Below are 15,866 nucleotides of genomic sequence, written 5' to 3'. Positions count from 1 at the left end.
ATAGGTGCATTAGTCGGGCAGCACAGTTAATGATAGACTGGAGGGGAGAGACGAGGATGTTAGATGGAGGCCAGAGAGGAGGATGTTAGATGAGGCCAGAGAGGAGGATGTTAGATGGAGGCCAGAGAGGAGGGTGTTAGATGGAGGCCAGAGAAGAGGATGTTAGATGGAGGCCAGAGAGGATGTTAGATGGAGGCCAGACTGGAGGGTGTTAGATGGGGGCCAGAGTGGAGGGTGTTAGATGGAGGCCAGAGAGGAGGGTGTTAGATGGAGGCCAGAGAGGAGGATGTTAGATGGAGGCCAGAGAGGAGGATGTTAGATGGAGGCCAGAGAGGAGGATGTTAGATGGAGGCCAGAGAGGAGGATGTTAGATGGAGGCCAGAGTGGAGGGTGTTAGATGGAGGCCAGAGAAGAGGATGTTAGATGGAGGCCAGAGAGGTGGGTGTTAGATGGAGGCCAGAGAGGAGGGTGTTAGATGGAGGCCAGAGAAGAGGATGTTAGATGGAGGCCAGAGAGGAGGATGTTGGATGGAGGCCAGAGAGGAGGATGTTAGATGGAGGCCAGAGAGGAGGATGTTAGATGGAGGCCAGAGAGGAGGATGTTAGATAGAGGCCAGAGAAGAGGATGTTAGATGGAGGCCAGAGAGGTGGGTGTTAGATGGAGGCCAGAGAGGAGGGTGTTAGATGGAGGCCAGAGAAGAGGATGTTAGATGGAGGCCAGAGAGGAGGATGTTGGATGGAGGCCAGAGAGGAGGATGTTAGATGGAGGCCAGAGAGGAGGATGTTAGATGGAGGCCAGAGAGGAGGATGTTAGATAGAGGCCAGAGAGGAGGGTGTTAGATGGAGGCCAGAAAGGAGGATGTTGGATGGAGGCCAAAGAGGAGGATTTTAGATGGGGGCCAGAGAGGAGGATGTTAGATGGAGGCCAGAGAAGAGGATGTTAGATGGAGTCCAGAAAGGAGGATGTTAGATGGAGTCCAGAAAGGAGGATGTTAGATGGAGGCCAGAGAGGAGGATGTTAGATGGAGGCCAGAGAGGAGGGTGTTAGATGGAGGCCAGAGAGGAGGGTGTTAGATGGAGGCCAGAGAGGAGGATGTTAGATGGAGTCCAGAAAGGAGGATGTTAGATGGAGTCCAGAAAGGAGGATGTTAGATAGAGGCCAGAGAGGAGGATGTTAGATGGAGGCCAGAGAGGAGGGTGTTAGATGGAGGCCAGAGAGGAGGGTGTTAGATGGAGGCCAGAGAGGAGGGTGTTAGATGGAGGCCAGAGAGGAGGATGTTAGATGGAGGGCAGAGAGGAGGGTGTTAGATGGAGGCCAGAGAGGAGGATGTTAGATGGAGGCCAGAGAGGATGTTAGATGTAGGCCAGAGAGGAGGGTGTTAGATGTAGGGCAGAGAGGATGTTAGATGGAGGCCAGAGAGGAGGGTGTTAGATGGAGGCCAGAGAGGAGGGTGTTAGATGGAGGCCAGAGAGGAGGATGTTAGATGCAGGCCAGAGAGGAGGGTGTTAGATGCAGGCCAGAGAGGAGGGTGTTAGATGGAGGCCAGAGAGGAGGATGTTAGATGCAGGCCAGAGAGGAGGATGTTAGATGGAGGCCAGAAAGGAGGATGTTAGATGGAGGCCAGAGAGGAGGATGTTAGATGGAGGCCAGAGAGGAGGATGTTAGATGGAGGCTAATACTAGCGCTGTACGCATAGGGGGAGTGACTACACATCAGGCTTCATTCCTGAGAAGCCGTGTTCTGTCTATTATTCTCCTGTATTATGGGCGGCATTGACCTCATACTAGGAATAGACATAGAACAAGTCATTGTATCTGCTTTAAAGGGGAAGTTTACCCCAAATAAAAATCTTTCAAATCAACTGGTGCCAGAAATTTGTATTTATTTCTGTTTAATATTCTCCAGTCTTCTAGTACTTATCAGCTGCTGTATGTCCTGCAGGAAGTGGTGTATTCTCTCCAGTCTGACACAGTGCTCTCTGCTGCCACCTCTGTCCATGTCAGGAACTGTCCAGAGCAGGAGAGGTTTTCTATGGGGATTTGCTGCTGTTCTTGACAGTTCCTGACATGAACAGAGGTGGCAGCAGAGAGCAGTGGGTCAGACTGGAAAGAATACACCACTTCCTGCAGGACATACAGCAGCTGGTAAGTATTGGAAGACTGGAGAATATTAATATATATTTTTTTAAATAACAGTAAATGACATATCTCTGGCAGTTACTGAAATCAGCTGATTTGAAAGATTTCTTGTTGCTTTTTACAACAAAGTTTTTTTTTTTTTTAACGCTAACAGAAAAGTATGTCAGCATAGCCTGCGGCAGTTTCTATTTGTATACTTGTCCCCAGATCTGCAGCATTTCTGTGTGGAGGTGCTGCAGCCTGGCGGGAAGGGTACAGTGCGGTATCACCCTCTTAGTGGTAGGTGAGTGGGTGTAATGGCAGCCGCTTGTTAGGCCCAGGAGCTGGCACTCTGCACACACGTGCCGCCATATTAGTGAAGCCTCACCATGCTGCCACACGTCACTATTTAATTAGGCGACCCTAATTAACAATACTTGGCACTCGCCTCTCTCCTGCCCTTGTCTTCTCTGGCTCGGAATCAATGGCTTTGATATGCTAATTAGGGAGTAATTTAATTTCAAAGGCCACAATTAACAAGGGTGTTGTGGACATGCTGTAGTTAAGCGCCGTAATCTAATTTGCATTAGTAACAAGCAGGGACTAATTAGAAGCTTAATTAGACACTTAGCCGGCTCTCATGTTTACCTTCTTAATGAGATGGAGAAGAGGAGCCTCCTCGGCGAGTACAGCGGCAACTACAGCACCACTTCACGGCCAAGATCTGCCAGCAGAAGGCCATGGCTGCCACTCATTACAGGCAAAACAAGAGCGTCACCACAACCAAGGGGCTTCACTTGCACAACATAGCATAGATAAAGAGAAGGAAGATGCCAACCACACACATACAGCAGCAAGACTCATTGGCAGATTCTTGGAGGGGTGTTTTGTTTGTTTTTAATTAAAGGGGTAGTTCACACACAAAAAAAATCCTTCAAATGAACTGGTACCAGAAAGTTATATAGATTTGTAATTTACCTCTATTTAAAAATCTCCAGTCTTCCACTACTTATCAGTTGCTGTATGTCCTGCAGGAAGTGGTGTATTCTCTCCAGTCTGACACAGTGCTCTCTGCTGCCACCTCTGTCCATGTCAGGAACTGTCCAGAGCAGCAGCAAATCCCTATAGAAAACCTCTCCTGCTCTGGACAGTTCCTGACATGGACAGAGGTGGCAGCAGAGAGCACTGTGTCAGACTGGGAAGAATACACCACATCCTGCAGGACATACAGCAGCTGATAAGTACTGAAAGACTGGAGATTTTTAAATAGAAGTAAATTACAAATATATGTAACTTTCTGGCACCTGTTGATCTGAAAGATTTTTTTTTTAGTGAACTAAAGCAGATACAATGTCTATTCCTGGATTGAGGCCATTGCCGACCATAATCCAAGAAAATATTAGACAAAACGCGGCTCTTCAAGAATAAAGCCTGATTGCATGGATGACTTGTTGCAATTTTTTTGTTGTTCTTTTTTTGAGGGGGGGGGGCACCTCGTGCAGAAACACCCTGTACATACCCGTACAGTCAGCTGGATGTAAGGGTGCGTTTACACAGAGAGATTTATCTGACAGATTTTGGAAGCCAAAGCCAGGAATGGATTTGAAAAGAGGATAGATCCCAGTCTTTCCTTATGACCTGTTCCCTGCTTATAGTCTGTTCCTGGCTTTGGCTTCAAAGATCTTTTAGATAAATCTGTCTGTGTAAACGCACCATTAGTGTGGCCAAACAGCTTCCTTCCATGCGTGTGAACCAGGTGTTCTGAATGAGAGTGATCCACCATCAGTCTCCTTTGGCAGTTGCTTTTTGGACAAAACGATCAGGCAGTGTGGGGTACAAACCCACACACCAGATACGCAGCAGATTTGATGCTTTGTTCAGTTATTTAGATCTAATCTGCTGCGTATCGCAGCAGTAAATACGCTCCGTATACGATGTGTGTGTTCATACCCTTATGCTGCATTTACACGTAACGATTATCGTGGGAATGTGCGCAATAACTGTCGAATTCAAACAATAATCGTACGTGTAAACGCAGCGAACGATCAAACGACGAGTGAGAAATCATTCATTTTGATCTTTGAACAAGTTCTCAAATCACCGTTGGTCATTTGCTAAAATTTCGCTGATCGCTTTGTGTAAACGGTCGTCGCGAAAGTCCGCCCGCCCAAAGCCCGGCCCCCGCTTTAGCATGTCCAAAAAAAATCGTTGGTCTTTGAAAGATATGTTATGTGTTATCGTTCGCTAAAAAAAATTGTTTAGTGATCGTTAACTCGGCAGCTTGTTGTTTTCTTGTTTTTTTTTTTAGCAATGACAGCAATGCCTAATAGTTCCTCCAGTTTGGAGCCATAGGTAATAACTATGCTGTATACACGTGTGGGGATATATATATATATATATATATATATATATATATATATATATATATATATATATATATATGGATAGATTATTTAGTAAGGGATTTTGTGCTCTTTATAAGGTTTATAAAAGTTTTCCTTGGCCGTTGTAAGACTTGGGCTGAGCAGGTTTGGGTGCGGGAGGGCAGAGTCCAGGACCCTTCCTCCGGCTCCCTGGGTCAGGTGTGCAGGTAACACAATGAGTGTGTCTCCTCCTTGTCCTTGTCTTATCACACTCATCCCCTCCCTGTGAGTGTGACCTGTGCAGCAGAATGTGGATTGGCCACTTTTGCGTGTCGGCTGTAAACCAACACCCTGCAGTGTTTACCTGCTTAGAGGGGCACAGGGATACGTGGAGCCGCCCCCGCCAGGTCCACTAGTATCCAGCCGAGTGTTCACAGAGCTGACATGGATTCCGTGTTACACAGAGCGCGGCCGTCACTTATACTTCCAGGTTGTGTAGTCCACGTGTGAGTACTGTAACATTACATTATTACCTTATTGCAATAGCATTAGGCCCAGCTCACACGTGGTGCCAGGGAAGGACCGACGCCCCGGGGTTCCTGGCACTCACCAATGTTCCTGCATTAGAAGATTCAGTTGTAAAAAATGTTTGTGTTTCTGTATAAGGTGATGTCGGTGAGAGGCCAGGTGCACACTATGTATAAATAATGGCCGTTATAATAACTTTTTATTATAACGGCCGTCACTGTGCAAATAACCTCTGTAATTTTTGAAGTAATGGACGTTATTTGCACATGGCGGCTGTTATTGTGAAAGGCGGCCGTCATTTTTACATAGTGTGCACCTGGCCAAAGGGTCCAAGGAGCTCCACAGGTGTCTGCACACGGCCATTGCTTCTCTGATTGCGGGACGTTCACAAATAACATATATGTTCCAGGCAGGGAAATCTTTTTAAACCCTGTATAAGGCATTTAGGAACATATGGGGGGAAGCCGGCCGTCACATAATATAGACAGACACTAATAATCATCAGGAGCTTGACCTTCCCCCGATATGTTCCTGAAGTGTGAACATTGCCTAAACCTGCAGCCAGAGGTCAGCAATGAAATGCTCAGCATCACATCTACAAGGTTGGCTGCGGAGTGTATGGAGGGAGACCTGCTGACTACTGGCTGCGGAGTTTACCTGCGTATTACCGCTCAGAAGTAGCACAAATGCCTGTGTGATATATATGCTATATGTGTGATATATGATATATTTGTTATATGTGTCATGTGTGTATATGTGCTATAAGTGTTATAACTTCTCCCTCTCTTACACAGGTTGTGAAACACGTCATGATGGTTGAATCTGCGTCTGAATCGATTCGATCGACTCCAACAAATCAAAATGGGGTTAGCAGTATTCCCAACCAATCAGATGGGGTTGGAGCGCGGGAAGGCAGCGCCAGCGGTGACACTAATGGGGAGTTAAGCACGGCAGAGCTCCTGCACTTCCAGCAGCAACAGGTAATGGAAACACAAGGAGGTCGTGAAAACCCCCAACGTATGCTTTATAGATTGTGCGACCGGTGATATCATCGGACAGCGCATTATAATGGTGGCACAAATAATTGGGCATGTGAGGGCTGATCCCGCTGGTCGGATATTATTTGCATCCGTAGGAGAAACAAGTCGCGTTAATGAGATGAGCGGCGTTATATGGACAAGGCAACAAAATACACAAATATCTCCCAACACATTTCCACCACAGTCTGACCTTACTCATAAACCATACACACCAAACATTAGAACCAATCACACGTCACCATAAACATCACGTGATTCTAAGCACATGTTAAATGAAGAACACGACAAGAGTGTACATCAAGGTAATGGCGTCCATGATACACAACGGCATACACTCCAAGAAAAACAAGGATACAGAAGGGACATAAAGGAGGCCTGTGATTGGTCCATTTGTGTATGCTTTACAGGCAGTCTGTTACTAAGGGCCCTATTACATGGAGCGATAATCTGCTGCTTATCAGATCATCACTACGTGTAATAAAGACAATGATCATCATCGGCTGCAGAGTGCACATCCCTACGTGTAATAGCTACGTGTAATAGTGATACATGGCTACGTGTAATAGTGATACATGGCTACGTGTAATAGTGATACATGGCTCCGTGTAATAGTGATATATAACTATGTGTAATAGTGATACATGGCTACGTGTAATAGTGATACAAGGCTATGTGTAATAGTGACACACGGCTACGTGTAATAGTGACACATGGCTACGTGTAATAGTGACACATGGCTACGTGTAATAGTGACACATGGCTACGTGTAATAGTGATACATGGCTACGTGTAATAGTGATACATGGCTACCTGTAATAGTGATACATGGCTACGTGTAATAGTGATACATGGCTACGTGTAATAGTGAAACATTGCTACGTGTAATAGTGATAGATGGCTACGTGTAATAGTGATACATGGCTACGTGTAATAGTGACACATGGCTACGTGTAATAGTGATACATGGCTACGTGTAATAGTGACACATGGCTACGTGTAATAGTGATACATGGCTACGTGTAATAGTGATACATGGCCCTGTGTAATAGTGACACATGGCTCCGTGTAATAGTGATACATGGCTACGTGTAATAGTGATACATGGCTCTGTGTAATAGTGATACATGGCTACGTGTAATAGTGATACATGGCTACGTGTAATAGTGATACATGGCTCTGTGTAATAGTGATACATGGCTACGTGTAATAGTGATACATGGCTACGTGTAATAGTGATACGTGGCTACGTGTAATAGTGACACATGGCTACGTGTAATAGTGACACATGGCTACGTGTAATAGTGATACATGGCTACGTGTAATAGTGATACATGGCTACGTGTAATAGTGATACATGGCTACGTGTAATAGTGATACATGGCTACGTGTAATAGTGATACATGGCTACGTGTAATAGTGACACATGGCTCCGTGTAATAGTGACACATGGCTACGTGTAATAGTGACACATGGCTACGTGTAATAGTGATACATGGCTACGTGTAATATTGATACATGGCTACGTGTAATAGTGATACATGGCTACGTGTAATAGTGATACATGGCTACGTGTAATAGTGACACATGGCTACGTGTAATAGTGATACATGGCTACGTGTAATAGTGACACATGGCTCCGTGTAATAGTGACACATGGCTACGTGTAATAGTGATACATGGCTACGTGTAATAGTGATACATGGCTACGTGTAAGAGTGATACATGGCTACGTGTAATAGTGACACATGGCTCCGTGTAATAGTGACACATGGCTGTGTGTAATGATCTAGCATGTGATTCCAGGATTTCTATTAAGGAATTTTGGGCAAAAATACAAGAAAATCATGAATATGCCCATAACGTTTTTCTGGCATTTTTACCCCTTGTAGAAGTCTGTGGGGGACACTTCTCACATGCATAGCCTGCTGTAATTTAAAGGGGGAGTTCAACTCTTTCAAACTCTTTCAAATCTACCTGCCTGAGGCAGTTGACAAAGGAATATAGCCGAAACGCGTTCTACTGTTTCACACTGTTACGGTTTTTGAACCAAATAAAATTATGAGATGAATATGGTGAGTGCCGGGATTTCCATTTGATATACTACTTTGGGACTACGCTCCTTTCCTCGTGCACCACCAGCTTGCACGGAGTGCCGCTCTGATCCTTCTCCGTACTAATATTTGCAGTGTTGCGCCTTCTTCTTCAGGACCTCTGCAATTCTCCCCGGCTGCTCTCAATCAACTTCTGGACCAAATCCTGACTGATAGCAGTCCATTCTTGCACAATCAATGCTTGCATTTTGTCAGAATTTGTTGGTTTTTGTTTGTCCACCCGTCTCTTGATGATTGACCACAAGTTCTCAATGGGATTAAGATCTGTGGAGTTTCCAGGCCATGGACCCAAAATCTCTCTGTTTTGTTCCCTAAGCCATTTAGTTATCACCTTTGCTTTATGGCAAGGTGCTCCATCATGCTGGAAAAGGCATTGCTGATGGCCGAACTGCTCTTGGACGGTTGGGAGAAGTTGCTCTTGGGGGACATTCTGGTCCCATTCTTTATTCATGGCCGTGTTTTTAGGCAAGACTGTGAGAGAGCAGATTCCCTTGGCTGAGAAGCAACCCCACACATGAATGGTTTCAGGATGCCGGTTACAGTTGGCATGAGACAAGACTGGTGGTAGCGCTCACCTCATCTTCTCCGAATAAGCTGTTTTCCAGATGTCCCAAACAATCGGAAAGGGGATTCATCAGAGAAAATGACTTTCCCCAGTCCTCAGCAGTCGACTCACTGTACCTTTTCTGGAGAGAAGTGGCTTCTTTGCTGCCCTCCTTGAGACCAGGCCTTGCTCCAAGAGTCTCCGCAGTCTCACAGTGCATGCAGATGCCCTCACACCTGCCTGCTGCCATTCCTGAGCAAGCTCTGCACTGCTGGTAGCCCCATCCCCCAGCAGAAACACTTTTAAGAGACGGTCCTGGCGCTTGCTGGTCTTTCTTGGGCGCCCTGGAGCCTTTTTGGCAACAATGGAACCCCTCTCCTTGAAGTTCTGGATGATGCGATAGATTGTTGACTGAGGTGCAATCTTTCTAGCTGCGATAATCTTCCCTGTTAGGCCATTTTTGTGCAGTGCAATGAGGACTGCACGTGTTTCTTTAGAGATAACCATGGTTAACAGAAGAGAAACAATGATGCCAAGCACCAGCCTCCTTTTTAAAGTGTCCAGTGGTGTCATTCTTACTTAATCATGACAGATTGATCTCCAGCCCTGTCCTCATCAACACCCACACCTGTGTTAATGGAGCAATCACTGAAACAATGTTAGCTGGTCCTTGTAAGGCAGGGCTGCAATGATGGTGAAATGTGTTTTGGGGGATAAAGTTCATTTTCTAGGCAAATATTGACTTTGCAAGTAATTGCTGTTAAGCTGATCGCTCTTTATAACATTCTGGAGTATATGCAAATTGCCATTTTAAAAACTGAAGCAGTAGACTTTGTAAAAATTTATATTTGCATAATTCTCAAAACTTTTGGCAATGACTGTATGTCCTGCAGGAAGTGGTGTATCCTCTCCAGTCTGACACAGTGCTCTCTGCTGCCACCTCTGTCCATGTCAGGAACTGTCCAGAGCAGCAGCAAATCCCCATAGGAAACCTCTCCTGCTCCTGGGCAAATTAGTGTAAAGTATACTGGTTTGTCAATAAAGATAATATACAAGGTGAAGAGAGAAAAACAATATATTATAATGTAAATGTCCTCAAAGCCCATATGTGAACTGGTCATTAATTTGCTCAGGAGGTGCCACACCTAATGTAATGCTACCATGCTGAATGTATGTTACCACAATTGTATATCTATATAATATACTAAATGTTATTACTGTTGTTTCCATATTCTTTGTTAACCCATATGTTAGCTTGTTGTACAAACATGTTAACTTTACTGTTGGCACTAAGGTCGGTGCTTATAGATTTTTCGCTTTTGTAATATGTTCTTAAAAAAACTAATAAAAACATTGAACCAGAAAATCTTTCCTGCTCTGGACAGTTCCTGACATGGACAGAGGTGGCAGCAGAGAGCACTGTCAGTGCCTGTAGTCTTACATTGCAGGAACATAGCTGATGGCACAATGAAAGGGGGTACTCTGTATTCAGTCTCCTTCCTCCAGTTCTCAGATGCTGCTTTCTGCTGAAGACACAGCAATTTATGTGAGCTTTTCTCTCTGTCTCCCCCTCCTTCCCCCTCCCTTCTGAGACGGAGGATGTAAACACGTTCCTGGCTGGCTTTATCTGCAACATTGTAACTTCTTTGCAATGCTGTGAGGTTTAATAACAGTGAGTTCATTAGCAACTTGACCTCAGATTAACCCTCCGACCATTACAAAGAAGAAACAGTGCTGCAGATACAGCCTGCCAGGGACTTGTTTACATCAGCCGTCTCAGAAGAGGGGGGAGGAGGGGGAGACAGAGAGAAAAGCTCACACACAGATTTTTGTCTGTTCAGCAGAAAGCAGCAACTGAGAACTGGGGGAAGGAGACTAAATAGATAATAACATGTATGAAAGGAATTGTTAGTCTCACTATGGGCAGCAACATATCAAAAGGTATATGTGAGTGAAACACCCCTTTAAGTCCCCTAGTGCAGCAGTAAAAAAACACACGATCCCCAGGTGTCTCACGTTGCAATTGATCAATTAAGAAGAAGAAATAAAGTACACATATTTGGTATCACCGCATCCGTAATGACGCCGGCAATAAAATAATCACATGACTGAACCCGCAGGGTGAATACAGAGAACTGTAAAACTAGACAAATTTTGCCATTTATTCATTAAATGTTGGTGTTTTTCATGAGAAAGTTGTAAGGATAGTGGCCAAAATTTACCTCAGGTCATCATCCAACTTCTGCAGCCACCGCTCCTCTAATGTGGCGACATGGCCTCTCCTCTGGTGTAAGGTGCGGCAGAAGTCCCAATGCACCTACTTGGTGCAGGTGGTGGAGAAGGGGCAGGGGCTGGTGTGTTCCCCATTTGGGGGGTAAGTAGGAAATAACTATTGGCTGCGGCTGGTGAATTGTATTGGCTCAGTATATTTTTCTTCTGCTTCCATTATTGTAATATTGTATTGTACTTCCTCTAGGCGATACAGATGGCGCGGCAGCTTCTGCTCCAGCAGGCGGCGACAGGACTGAGCACTCCGAGCAGCACTGAGAACAAGCAGCCTTCAGTCCAGGTGAGAGCGGAGCACAGGTGCCTCATCAAGGTCTCGGCTTAAGGGTCTGTTCACACGTACAGACTCGCTGCGTAAAACTCGCACAGAACTCGCATGAAAGTAGCTGCTTTTTTTGTGGTGTTGAACTTGCCTGTGAAAATCATGTAAAAATCAAAACTCGCATGTAAAAATCGCACCAAACACGCAGCGAGAATACACATACATTGAATTGATAGCAATCAGTATCACTGTGGATTTGCGAGAAACTCTCAGCGATAAATACGCAGCGAATCTGTACGTGTGAACAAACCCTAAGGGAGAAAGATCCAACCTATTCTGTATGGTTCCCCCAGGTCCCGGTGTCGGTGGCCATGATGTCCCCGCAGATGATCACACAGCAGCAGATGCAACAGATTTTGTCTCCGGCGCAGCTCCAGGCAGTCATGCAGCAGCAGCAAGCTCTTATGTTACAGCAAGTAAGTTGTGTTCTATATATGAAGCATATAGCATTACTTACCTGCCTGCCCCCCATTTGTTTTGGGGGGTCTTAGCACTATATTTCATGGTTGTACTTTTTGGATGAGCAGGTGCTCAGTACTACAAGTCCCAGAATGCACTGCTTTCTCTCAGCTGTTCATCACAGGCCTCCTATCCTGCCTACTCCCCCAGCACAGCGCACAGTGATGATGCAGCACCTGCTGCTCTCACTTTCTGCCCGCCCTTCTGCTTTGGCATTGTTCAGCACAAGGCAGCATGCTGTAATCATTCCTCACTCTCACTGATATATATGTATATGTGTATATGACAGGGTAATGGTGATATAGGCTGGTCAGAGATGGTGACGTCACTAAGGGGGCGGGGCTAGAGCTCAGAGTCAACATCCAGCCACGCCTCCTGGGACGTCATTGGATGCTATGTAGAGAGAGTAACTGGAGACAATACACACTTTGTAATTCTTCTATTTTACATTTCCTGTCAATCGTGCAAAACCCGGAACTATGAGTGATTGCACTATACTAGATAGAAATTAATAAGATTTAAATACTATTTTTTGATACTGCAATACGCACTTTTTATGTTAAGATTTTTATATGGAAAAGGGGGATGATTTTAAATTTTTACAAAACTTTTGTACACCTAGGGAACTTTCATTAGATATCATTAGGTTTCTAATACAGTTCCAGGCAATGCTACAGCATTGCATGGATCAGTTAGATGGGTGCTCTTCTAGCACTATTAGCAAGACCATTCAGCAAGCATGGATGTCAGTATAGGATTCCGACTACACAGTTGTTGTGATCCCTATTGGTTGCAGAATTATGACTGACACCTGTAGGATCGCTGGTGTCAGTCGTTAGCAGCTGGTGGCACCTGCTGTGTATGGGGTGGATTCTAGAGCCCCCTTCATACACCCCTCTCCCAGCCTAGCCTGTTAATTGATGTGGGGCAGTCGGGAAGGGGTTAATGTTGTTTTACGTGAGTTTTTGTTTTTTTTTTCAGATGAAGAATGAGCTCTAACCTGCTAATTGTGCTTTGTGCAGTCGCTTATTTTTGTTTCTTGTCCTAGTTCCTAGGTCCTATGTTAGTATCCATGGCAATGTGACTTCACTAACATGTACCGTGTCATATATTTAATGATGTCGGCTATTACAGTGTTAGAAACGTTAGAAAGGCGGAGCTAAAGCGTGTCACATGACTATGTAATGTGATTACATATAATAAAGAAGAGTGTCTTTCTATGTTTAAAGGGAAGATGTCACCTAAATTGTCTTTTACTGACGAGAATCAGATACTAAAACTTGTTCTTTTATTCTAATTGTAATCAAAATTTTTTTATTTTATTTTGTGTACATTGTTATGGGGGTGGCCATCTTGCCTGTCCTTAACAGCATTTAGTGACATGCTTTACAGCAAGACTCATAGATACAAGTTGGATATTGTTATTTATTGGTGATAACATGTTGCACGGTGGTGTTGCTAATCTAATGTCCTTTGTATAATCCACACTCTTTACCACCGAGATCTTAAACAAATTTAATTGCAATTGTATTTTACTCTGAGTGGGGCTGAGCACTCCTGGGCTAATCCTCTACCAGGAGAGGTAGCAACCGAAACAGAATATTGAGCAGCTTGCTAGTAGCAGGGTGGTGGCTTGTACTGGATCAGGTTCAGAGGCACTAAGAGGCAAAATCTTCTCTTTAGTTTGACCTTCCAGAAGGTGCTTCAGGATTGATTTGAAGTGGATTGGATTTTAGAGGCTTTGAGGAGGTAAATGCTTCTCTTTCTGTGACATGACTCTATCATAGGGAGTGTAGATTTGGTAACGAGTTACTGAAAACTAATTAGGCCTTATGCTTGGTGTAAGGCCCAGCACTTAAGTTTACTTAAGCCCTCTTGGTGAGAGTGTTGGACTTCTCACCCAGAAAGGGGTGGACATGGGAGACTCCTCTCTCAGTGCACACCTCACATTAAGGCTTCCTGTAGGAGGGTCATGTGACCAACACCTTTACTTCTGTGGCTTCTTTTACAGATGCTATAATAGTCTGTAGGTTACAGATGGGACTGTATGGCATTTGTCATATGTTCTCCTTGTTTTTTTTTTTTTTTTTTGCATAAAACAGATTAAAAAAACTGCGTTGCAAACCCGTCCTTAGAAGCTTAGTATGTTTCCAGCCCCAGCTTCCTTGTTGTTATTGTGTTCTCTTGTTATCTTGGCAGCTTCAGGAATATTACAAGAAACAACAAGAACAGCTTCACCTCCAGTTACTTTCCCAGCAACAGGCAGGAAAGCAGCAGCCGAAAGAGGTGAGTGGCTTCCAAGCTTAAGACTTCTTCACGTCTTGTTCCTAATCCTCCAGAATTAACCCCAACCTTCCAGTAACATGCAGTAATATAGACCTTTGATTATCCCTCCCGGCATCACAGAGTGCAGAGACAGACGGCCAGGAATACTGTTTACATGAGCCATCGGGGTGTGTGTGTGGGGGGGGGGGGGGAGATGGAGAGAACAGCTCACATATGGTTTTCTGTGCCTTCAGCAGAAAGCAGCGGCTCAGAACTGGGGGAAGAAGACTGAATAGATAACTAGTATGAAAGGAATTGTTAGTCTCACCATGGGCTGCAACATATCAAAAGTTATGTTTGAGTGGAATATCCCTTTAATTGACACACTATACAGACATATTTTGGTACATAGCCTAAGACATAATGTAGGCAGTATGGAGAGTGCATACAGCATACACTATAGGAGATGATCCGTCCCGTCCACACCTGGGGGGATATAGTGCCGGTTATATAATAGTCTCCCCTCTGTTATACAGCTCCTTCTTGTCATCTGGCTTCAGTATGATGAGGCTTTACTCTCAGGAAACCATACAGTCTCTGTATGTTCTGTGCACGTCCCTCTAAGCACCTGTCTGTCTCCTGTCTGTCTGTCTCCTGCCTGTCTGTCTCCTGCCTGTCTGTCTCCTGCCTGTCTGTCTCCTGTCTGTCTGTCTCCCGTATGCTCTCGGCCTGGCGTTGTATAACTCCTGTGTTTTCTCCCTGTGATTTGCAGGCAGCGCTGGGCAGTAAGCAGCTCGCCTTCCAGCAGCAGCTATTACAGATGCAGCAGCTCCAGCAGCAGCACTTGTTAAATCTACAGAGACAAAGCCTGGTGGGCCTGCAGCCGGGCCAAGGACAAGTCACGCTGCCGGGCCTGCCACAAGGTGAGCATCCATAGGGGGAATCCTGCTGCTAATCCTGATGGAGCCTGCAGCGTCCAGACATCCAGCATGCAGTGTAAGGGATAGGGATCTGCAGCCTCTATGTAAGGGATAGGGATCTGTGCAAGGGATAGGGATCTGTATAAGAGATAGGGATCTGTGTAAGAGATAGGGATCTGTGTAAGAGATAGGGATCTGTGCAAGGGATAGGGATCTGTGCAAGGGATAGGGATCTGTATAAGAGATAGGGATCTGTGCAAGGGATAGGGATCTGTGCAAGGGATAGGGATCTGTGCAAGGGATAGGGATCTGTGCAAGGGATAGGGATCTGTGCAAGGGATAGGGATCTGTGCAAGGGATAGGGATCTGTGCAAGGGATAGGGATCTGTATAAGGGATAGGGATCTGTATAAGGGATAGGGATCTGCAGCCTCTATGTAAGAGATAGGGATCTGTGCAAGGGATAGGGATCTGTGCAAGGGATAGGGATCTGTGCAAGGGATAGGGATCTGCAGCCTCCATGTAAGGGATAGGGATCTGTGCAAGGGATAGGGATCTGTGTAAGGGATAGGGATCTGTATAAGAGATGGGGATCTGCAGCCACTATGTAAGGGATAGGGATCTGTGCAAGGGATAGGGATCTGTGCAAGGGATAGGGATCTGTATAAGGGATAGGGATCTGCAGCCTCTATGTAAGAGATAGGGATCTGTGCAAGGGATAGGGATCTGTGCAAGGGATAGGGATCTGCAGCCTCCATGTAAGGGATAGGGATCTGTGCAAGGGATAGGGATCTGTATAATGGATAGGGATCTGCAGCCTCTATGTAAGGGATAGGGATCTGTGCAAGGGATAGGGATCTATGTAAGGGATAAGGATCTGTGCAAGGGATAGGGATCTGTATAAGGGATAGG

At 45.2% G+C, this 15,866-nt stretch overlaps 1 protein-coding gene across 6 annotated transcripts in view; it reads left to right on the top strand.

Moving 5' to 3' along the window:
* The window catches only part of FOXP4 (forkhead box P4), a 73,512-nt gene that overhangs the window by 36,743 nt on the left and 20,903 nt on the right, over positions 1–15,866 (top strand). For 4 of the 6 annotated variants that reach the window (XM_069946278.1, XM_069946272.1, XM_069946276.1 and 1 more), the window contains exons 2-6: positions 5,803–5,988; positions 11,180–11,272; positions 11,605–11,727; positions 13,970–14,056; positions 14,808–14,958. In XM_069946278.1, the coding sequence (XP_069802379.1) occupies positions 5,818–5,988; positions 11,180–11,272; positions 11,605–11,727; positions 13,970–14,056; positions 14,808–14,958 (625 nt within the window). In that variant the 5' untranslated portion in view covers positions 5,803–5,817. Of the gene's footprint in view, positions 1–4,694; positions 4,708–4,784; positions 4,987–5,802; positions 5,989–11,179; positions 11,273–11,604; positions 11,728–13,969; positions 14,057–14,807; positions 14,959–15,866 lie in introns of those variants that run through there. The other 2 variants (XM_069946275.1, XM_069946273.1) reach the window with 2 other exon arrangements.

The sequence above is a fragment of the Dendropsophus ebraccatus genome, chromosome 11 (genome assembly GCF_027789765.1).
Source record: "Dendropsophus ebraccatus isolate aDenEbr1 chromosome 11, aDenEbr1.pat, whole genome shotgun sequence".
In the NCBI taxonomy this organism is placed as follows: Eukaryota; Metazoa; Chordata; class Amphibia; order Anura; family Hylidae; genus Dendropsophus; species Dendropsophus ebraccatus.
The sequence above is the reverse complement of the archived record's forward strand: the minus strand, read 5'-3'. Positions and strand labels throughout refer to the sequence as shown.